At 52.8% G+C, this 8,375-nt stretch overlaps 3 protein-coding genes across 3 annotated transcripts; all 3 read left to right on the forward strand.

Moving 5' to 3' along the window:
• The first annotated feature begins 527 nt into the window (after positions 1 to 527).
• On the forward strand, positions 528 to 1,918 carry BDZ83DRAFT_645576 (uncharacterized protein). The gene is made up of 2 exons (XM_060509860.1): positions 528 to 1,491; positions 1,570 to 1,918. Exons 1-2 carry the CDS (start codon positions 804 to 806, stop codon positions 1,638 to 1,640), a joined length of 759 nt encoding a protein of 252 aa, XP_060357038.1. The 5' UTR covers positions 528 to 803; the 3' UTR covers positions 1,641 to 1,918.
• Positions 1,919 to 2,400: 482 nt separating this feature from the next.
• Positions 2,401 to 4,065, forward strand: BDZ83DRAFT_645577 (chaperonin 10-like protein). Its single transcript, XM_060509861.1, has 4 exons — positions 2,401 to 2,702; positions 2,838 to 3,517; positions 3,569 to 3,744; positions 3,802 to 4,065. Exons 1-4 carry the CDS (start codon positions 2,619 to 2,621, stop codon positions 3,933 to 3,935), a joined length of 1,074 nt encoding a protein of 357 aa, XP_060357039.1. The 5' UTR covers positions 2,401 to 2,618; the 3' UTR covers positions 3,936 to 4,065.
• A 1,076-nt stretch (positions 4,066 to 5,141) lies between these two features.
• Positions 5,142 to 5,686, forward strand: BDZ83DRAFT_645581 (uncharacterized protein). Its single transcript, XM_060509862.1, has one exon. It carries the CDS (start codon positions 5,232 to 5,234, stop codon positions 5,409 to 5,411), a length of 180 nt encoding a protein of 59 aa, XP_060357040.1. The 5' UTR covers positions 5,142 to 5,231; the 3' UTR covers positions 5,412 to 5,686.
• Positions 5,687 to 8,375: the final 2,689 nt, after the last annotated feature.

An 8,375-nucleotide genomic window follows, 5' to 3' on the forward strand; every position in this document is an offset into this window, starting at 1 on the left:
AACATCTACAGGGCGTGCATCTTCACGGTTTCGATAAGCCTTATGAGCTGTACACTGTCGCTCGAAGGCGCAGCGTCTCGTCGCGCTAGTGAAGATCACAAGCCCCTTTACACTTGTGATCTGCACAAGGATGCGATCCAAAATTTCAGGTCTCTTAGCGAAGGGCAAACATCGCCTTCTAACAAAAGGAAACATTCAGCTACACAGCAAAGCAATGCGTGTGACGTAACATATCCGTTCACGGGCTCCGTTCACGGAGCCGAACATAGCTAATTCCAAGCCTTTGATCGGAGCAGACGGCACCGCTGTAGTAGTGGCTGTGTCGCTCTGCCTTACTGACCAAGACTCCATCAGGGCTTCTCCGAGACAAGGTTGCACATCCTTCGCGAAGACCCTGCCAATGACCTAGAAGGCCTGTAAATCATGCCCCATTTTGGAGCCCGAAATCTAGGTGCCTAGTCAGCTTCCAGAACAAGACCCTTTATTACAGGGCGCAACATTCTCCTTGGCTGCAGCGTGTAAGAACACCTGAGCTGGGCGTGGCCTCATTCCGAGCTCTGCTCAGCCACTTATGCTTGTTAGTTGGATTAACGGACCAGATACAATCGCTCGTAGCGGCGAAAAATGAGGCGCGTATGGATGCCTTATTTGAGGATGGAACACCCCACGCCGAGGAACACCCAACACAGTCTTTAACTACACAACGTTGACCTCCAACTTCATCTCTCAGTCTGTGACTGCACCGTACCTAGCAAAACCAGAATTATCCAGCCAGCAATCGCAAATCTTACCCACCGCCCAAGATGACAACAAACCCTTCCATGCTTGATGTTGACGTGGAACCGCCAACGTATGACAACACCGTCAGCGACTCAAGGGCACAGCTCAGCTGTGGAGAGACACCAACCTTGTTCCTGGATAAAACGACAATCTTCGCCCATACTTCACCACCTCGCGCGCTCTATGAGCTGAGCAACGTTGTGACCGACGCAAAGTCATTGGTGTATGGAGTTCAGAAAGTGGGATACAGAGTCTCATCAGAAGCTGGCAGCGACAAAGTGAGAACGAGATTGGACCACATCTACGACTTCACACAGGACCCACTGAAGGGACTTGAAAGTTTCAGCGTGCAACTGAACGACGTCACAGTTATTCAGGGTCAGATGAGCTCCAAGAGAACGTATAAGGAAGTCTACCTGATGCCCGGCGTCTCTGGGTGGAAGGTGAAGGATCACTTCAAAGCCGGGGACAGCGCGGTGCACCAGATAAAGCACCAAGATGAGATCCATTGGAAAAACATGAAGGGAGAAGTTGTCGCTATTGAGTCAGTCGCAAAACGAGATAAGGAGAAGAAGCTGTTGGGCATGCCCCAGTTGGATGTCATACTCCCCATGGACCACAAAGAGTTGGACTTATTGGTGACAAGCTGGATGGCGAGGCTCTGGAGACAGTCAGCTGATGAAACCAAGGATCCCATGACCTGGAAAGACTGTAAGTGTTCTAATCTCCTACATCGTTTATCGCTTGAAATTTCTGCACAATCACATACTAATTTGTGCATGCACGCAGTCAAGGAGATTTCCAAGATCGCGCTTAGCAGAAACAAGTTCGGAAACACTTGGGCGCTAGGTGGAGCCTGAGGGTCGTTCTTGTAGGGCAGACTGGATAACTAAAGTACCCGAAGTACTTGCTTACGCAGCGACGTTAGTGGATAGGTCAGGAGCAGCGTAAAGATACCCTTGATTTCGAGCACAGCGATGTTATAACAACGAAAGACCTATGGAGATGGAACGTTTCTAAGGATTTGATATCAAGGGGCGCCTCACTCATCTTTTAGATTAATAAACCTCAGTGCAACAACGTATCTTAAGCCTGGATCTTACACCTGGTCGTGGCTGTTGTTCGCCAATCGTCGACATGAAATCGTTCCTCCTCGCACCCGGTTGTAGTTCCGATTCCAGACTTATCACTTCCTTGCGGGCGCAACGAATCGGCCTGAAAGGTAGAGAGATGAAGTGAAGTCCTGATATTATTCAAGGGCTTGTGCAGTGATTGAGTATAAATCTACCCAAGTTGTTGCACCTCAAGGGTCGCTTGAAGGCCGGCGTAGGTGGTTGGCAAGGATCCTGCTCCACATTTGGTGGTAAGGTGAACCAAATAAGGAAACTTATGCCAGCCATGATGATATATCAGTACGCATCCATGAAGTACGCATCAGTCGGATATCGTATTCCTCACGACGCGCCTAGTCTCTCAGCAAGACCTTAAACAAGAAAGAATCCCTGATGGCAGCCGCTAAGCACGTGGCCTGACTGTGCGGGGCAGTGGGAAGCGCTCAATGCAGTTGGTGATCATACGATAACCCGACTGCCATTATTTCCGCAGTGATACCGACACACTTTCTGGACCGGGAACTTTGGGACGACAAAGTAACGCCACAAGAGGAGAAAGCACAGTACGTCGTCACTTACCGGGCTTCCGTTCGTCCAGCCTCTAACTACATAAATGCGACTCCCCATCTTCAAGCTTCCGCTTCATGTTCCCACCCATCACTTTGATTACCAGAAGTCATAATTCTTTTTGAACAATACTCGATAGCAACACTTACACCTACCACCATGAGAGCTGCAAGATATTACGGCAAGGAAGACATCAGGATCGAACAGGTTCCAGAGCCATCATGTGGCCCTAATCAGATCAAAGTGAGATTTCCCCAGTGTATCATCCTAAGTACATGGTCCGCCCGGCATCTACCCCGCGCGGGGGAGATGTAGGGACTGTAGCATTGCTTTTGGAGTTCAGACTTGACACTGACACGCATTTCGCCTCTTCCCCAGATTGCCCCGGCATTCGTCGGTATCTGCGGGACTGATCTCCACGAATACCTCGGTGGCCCCAACTTCTGCCCCTCCTCTAAGCATCCCGTCACAGGCGACCAAATTCCGGTGACGCTCGGCCACGAGTTCTCTGGCATCATCAAGGAGATAGGCTCAGATGTCAAGCAGGAGCATCTCAAAATCGGCCTCCCTTGCGCTGTGCAGCCCACGATTTACTGCGGCAAGTGTGCGGCCTGCAAAGCCGGTGCCGAGAATGCATGCCACACCGGCGGCTTCATCGGACTCAGCGGCGGGGGTGGCGGCTTGAGTGAGGCGGTGTCGGTGCCCGCGGATCAGGTCTTCCCTTTGCCCGAGGGCATCCCTCTCGAGCTTGGTGCCTTGGTGGAGCCGCTTTCGGTAGCTTGGCATGCCGTCTCTGCCACTACCGTCACACCCGAGTCCAACGTTTTGGTGATGGGAGGAGGACCGATAGGGCTGGCTGCTGTCTTGTGTTTGAAGGCGAAGGGAGTTACGAATATCATGGTTGCAGAAATTGCCACGGCCCGGCAAAGATTCGCGAAGGAGTTTGGAGCAGCGCATATCATTGATCCTAAGAGCCAAGACGTTATGGAGGAGGTGATGAATATTACTGGTGGCATTGGCGCTGATGTCACACTTGACTGCGCAGGCGTACCGGCTAGGTGTGTGGTGTATCGGTTTACCTTTTGATCCCTTGCTAACACTTGGAATAGCGTGAAAGCTGCGTGCATGGCCGTCAAGACACGCGGCACGGTTGTCAATGTCGCAATCTGGGAGAAGGAAATCCCCTTCAACCCGAATTGGGTAACGTGGAGAGAAAGCTCGTATAAGTCGGTACTTGGATATCAGAAAAAGGATTATCAGGCCGTGATTGAGAACTTGAGAACAGGTAAGGAATCTCATTCACTCCGATTACGCGAACCGTTACTTACTTAGTGGTTTTCAGGAGCCCTCAAGCCTGCCTCCATGATCACGAGGAAGATTCCTTTGGACGATCTTGTAGAGCATGGTATCAAGGCGTTGATTACGGATAAGGACAACCAAGTAAAAGTTTTGGTTGATGTTGGCGCTTCTCTATGAGATGTTATGGCACGGCATTACAAGTTGAGATTGCGAGAGCCTTCGGAGGGGGATATCCACTAATGCTTTTCCGCTATGCTTGTACTAGGTATTTGGATCGTATCAATTGATGATAATGAAATCTGTCTCATGAACCCTGCTTCTCTATTTATTGCAGAAGCAGCCACACTTGCCTTCAGCCCCGTTCACGCTCCGAAGCACAAATCCAGCTCCGCACTGTCCTCTATGTCAGCACGCGTTCCGCGACAACCTTACTGCGCGTCTTTGCATGTGGGAAAGTCACTTACCTCACGCGGGCAAGCCGTCGTGCAAACTCCCCCGATGCCTCTGCACGCAGCATTCGAGAGCTGTCGGGTACGTTGAAGAGTTAGGGCCAGTGTTCAGAGTAACCATAAGCTTACGTTGTTATTGGCAAAGGCTCTGTAGTATGCCTTCTGGGCAGCTGCCTGACCAACCAGAGCCATGAGAAGAATCACCGGCCAAATTCCTCTCTCCCATCATGGATACGGAAGAAGATATCAAGGACCTACCCGACTTGACACCATCATGTCCTCAATCAACTTGACGAAGCTGCCGGAGCTGACAGACGCCGCAGCTAGAGAAAATAACCTCAATCAACCTGTCACATCGCCGTTGGACACTGAGCTAGCTTTGCTACTCGCTCAAGGTTCATCTTTTAGTATGACTAAGGCACTCGAGAGATCGTTTGGAAAACCTCGATTGTGAGTGTGTGAAGCCTTACACTGCATCAGCCACGAAAGCCAACACCCAACCTCAATTCACCTGCAATATAGTAGAATTATCTTTCGGATACGAACACATACGACCACACCCATTGGAAAATTCGGGATCCCGTCCGCTCTCCCATAGACAAGCCAATGAGGGCCAGATCAGTAGTTGAGTCGGTGACGATCAGCGAATACCTGGTGTTGTATGTTTTTGATTTTTATCCCATAAGGTTTACAATGATATGGCACTTCCTTGGCTGACCACCTTAGCCCGTGGCCGGAAATTCTTAAATGGATAGATCACACGGACTTTTGTTGATTCTTCTTATGAATAAGAAATATGTTGGCTTCTGTTGCCTGGAGAAGGAGGTAGAAGCTCATGAGCGTGATGGTGGATCCCATATTTGCCATTAGTGCGACTCACGTAGTCACCGTGCATTTTATTCCTGGCGTATTCCAGCCTAATTCAGGAAAGAAGATCCCAATTACTGCAGGTTTTACCTGTTAAAGTTTAAGTCTTTCCAATTTCTCTTTAGGGCGACTTTTTCCTTCCTCGTTTCCATCTCTGATGGATGACTTTGGCCAGATGAAAGACAAGGTGAAGGAGGCCGTGCCGATCTTTCTCAACACTAATACACTACAGGAACTCAAATTAGATTGTGGCATCCACATCGCAGAATCGGTGACACCGACAAGCACGCCGCGCTTTCCACGGATGCCCGTCCCAACCACAGGTTCAACTGTATAAGAAGGTAGCTCCTAATACATGGAGGTTGTAGAGCTTCTTATGGCGAACTTACACCAGCGTTTCTGTTCAACGACAAAGAAAGACGGAAACCAAATTCGACTTCTACTGTAGTATTGATCAGAGGATTGGGGAATTTTCGATATTTGATTGTGTGAAGAATCATTCGACGTTGTTGGGTTGAGCGCTGTCGAGAAGCTCCGAAACGCGCTACGTGGCACTAGCACGATCTACCGCGTGGCGTCTCTGCGCACGTCCCGACGCGATGGATCTCGAGCCAGATTCGACGTCCATCACCGTTGCGAGGGAGGCGGTGGCAGCGAGCGACGAGGACCTGCCATCACGAAGGGTGCGAAAGCCATCCGCGAAAGCCCAACTGAACCAGACTCATCAAGAGATAATCGACAATGCGACCGACGGAGCGACGGAGGTTGCTGGTGGTGGCCGGCGGACGACGACCAAGCGAGCCACAACCCTGGCCAAGGAACGCGCGAAACCCATAGAGGATGACGACAAAGGGCTGCTCCTGACGATGGGCAAGCAGGTCAAAGAGCTACACACAGCGGTCAAGATCATGTTCGATGCGTGGAAGAAGTCGGAAGCACGGAATAAAAACGTTGAGGCAGAGCTTCGCGTGGTCACTTCGGAGCTGCAAACAGTCAAGAGCGAGCTACAGGCCGTCAAAGGAGAGCTGCAAGCGATGAAAGAACGCGTGGAGGACGAAAGCGCCAAGACGAACGAAAACCTCGAAGCACTCGCAACAGTTGCTGCGACGCGGAACAGCCCAAGTGTGTCCTACGCGGACGTCGCGCGAAGCGGCTTAGGTGGGCAAGGTCGCGACTCGCGGGTAGCCACGGCGGGCAACGCGACGCTGCCGAGCCGCAGCGACCCCTTCTGTACGATCGATACATCAAGAGTTGAAGAAGGCAGCGACAAGCTCAACCCAGGCCGGATCCGGGCTGCGGTGGAAAAGGAGATGCGCGCGTTGGACGGACAGGGTAGCTGGCGGTGTCTGGCCGTCACGGTAGACCCAAGGAACGCGGATAGGATCCGGATCATTTGTCGCGACGATGCGGAGCATAGGTATGTCAAGCAGATCGCGGAGAAGAGCTTCGGCCGTGGAGCACGCGTGCTACGAGACGAACTCTATCCCGTGAAGATCGACAACGTGAAGCGAATTGAGGTACTGGATGAGAAGGGCAATGTCAGGGCTGAAGCGGCGGAGGCACTTAGCCGAGAAAACGAGACCACGGTTGCCAAGATTTCTTGGCTTAGCAAGAAAGAGATACCCAAGGCGTATGGGTCCATGGTCGTGTTCGTGACCAAGGCCGGTGATGCGCGTAGACTGATCTCCGAGGGCTTCTTCCACGTTGGAGGAGAGTCCGGCACGACGATGGCGTTTGAACGGCGGCCGCGCCCCCAGCAGTGCTACAACTGCCAGCAGATCACGAAGCACAAGGCGTACCAGTGCGTAAACCCCCGGGTGTGTGGACGATGCGCCAAGGTAGGCCACCACCACTCTGAATGCCGTGAGACGATCGTGACATGTGTGCCCTGTGGCGGACCGCACGAGTCGTTCAGCAAGAACTGTCCGAAGCTGTATCCGCGTTCCCATGAGTAGGAAGGTCCAGATCCTTCAGCTCAACGTGAGGAAACAGGCTGCAGTGCACGAAAGTCTGATGAATGATGAGGCGTTGCGCGACTTCACGGCCATAGCGGTGCAGGAGCCATGGGCGCGGAGGATAGAAGGTAAGGTCATTACGGTTCCGATGGGCAATAGCAGGTGGACGAGGATGGTACCAACGGAGTGGAGGGACGAAGGAAGATGGGGAATCAGGAGTTTGCTTTGGGTGAACAGAGACGTAGAGACAGAGCAGCTGCCGATAGCGTCCTCGGATATCACTGCGGCCATCGTCCGGCTTCCGGATCGAAGACTGATAGTGGCGTCGGTGTACGTGCCGGTGCAGAGGCCGGAGATGCTGCGGCAGGCGTGCGACCTGCTGAGACAAGCTATCACGAATGTCGAGGAGGAACAGGGGAGAGGGTGGACGTGGTTCTGGTAGGAGACTTCAACTGCCACGACTACCTGTGGGGAGGTGACGATGTGTCGGAGGGCCGGCAGGGCGAGGCGGACCCGATCATCGATCTAATGAGCCGAGTACTCGCTCCGCAGCTCTTCCGCGTGGCACGAAGACGTGGGAAAGAACGATGCGGCAACGACGATCGACCTATCCCTCGCGTCCGAAGAGCTAGCAAGAACGGTGGTACGATGCGGCCTGCACGAGACGGACCACGGGTCGGACCACCGGGCGATCGAGACGACCTTCGACATCGCCGCGCCTGAGATGGAAAGCCGGCCACGGCTCCTCCTCAAGAACGCCCCATGGAAGCAAATCAATGAGAGAGTAGAAGCAAACCTAGGGCGAATGCCAACAGGAGGTACGGTGCAGCAACAGACGGATCGACTGATGTCTGTGGTGTGCGAGGCAGTAGAGGCACTGACACCTACGGCCAAGCCATCACCGTATGCAAAGAGATGGTGGACGGCTGACCTCACCCAGCTCCGGCAGATCCATACCCACTGGAGAAACCGGGCGAGAGCGGAGAGAAGGGCAGGTAACAGTCAACCTGAACTGGAGCAACGCGCACGCTCGGCAGCCAAGCAATATCACGATGCCATCCGACAACAGAAGAAGAGCCATTGGGAGGACTTTCTGGCCGACGACGCCAATATCTGGAAGGCCGCGAAGTATCTCGACGCCAGTAAAGGGGCATCTTTCGACAAGATACCTCAACTTAAAAGGGCGGATGGTTCCCAAACGGGAGACGCCGCAGAACAGGCCGAAGAGCTGCTCTCCACATTTTTCCCTCCTCTCCCCAGCATGATCGAGGAGGAGGGGGATCGGCCACAACGATCGCCGGTACCCTTCCCTAACCTCACACTGGGAGAAGTAGAGAGACAGCTCT

This window comes from Colletotrichum acutatum (assembly GCF_030867785.1).
Source record: "Colletotrichum acutatum strain CBS 112980 chromosome Unknown BDZ83scaffold_345, whole genome shotgun sequence".
NCBI classification, from domain to species: domain Eukaryota; kingdom Fungi; phylum Ascomycota; class Sordariomycetes; order Glomerellales; family Glomerellaceae; genus Colletotrichum; species Colletotrichum acutatum.

Coding starts and splice junctions, on each gene's coding strand:
- BDZ83DRAFT_645576 (XM_060509860.1), top strand. CDS start 804: ATGACAACAAACCCTTCCATGCTTGATGTTGACGTGGAACCGCCAACG. Junction 1,492..1,569: donor TCCCATGACCTGGAAAGACT/GTAAGTGTTCTA, acceptor GCATGCACGCAG/TCAAGGAGATTTCCAAGATC.
- BDZ83DRAFT_645577 (XM_060509861.1), top strand. CDS start 2,619: ATGAGAGCTGCAAGATATTACGGCAAGGAAGACATCAGGATCGAACAG. Junction 2,703..2,837: donor GTGGCCCTAATCAGATCAAA/GTGAGATTTCCC, acceptor CCTCTTCCCCAG/ATTGCCCCGGCATTCGTCGG. Junction 3,745..3,801: donor GATTGAGAACTTGAGAACAG/GTAAGGAATCTC, acceptor AGTGGTTTTCAG/GAGCCCTCAAGCCTGCCTCC.
- BDZ83DRAFT_645581 (XM_060509862.1), top strand. CDS start 5,232: ATGGATGACTTTGGCCAGATGAAAGACAAGGTGAAGGAGGCCGTGCCG.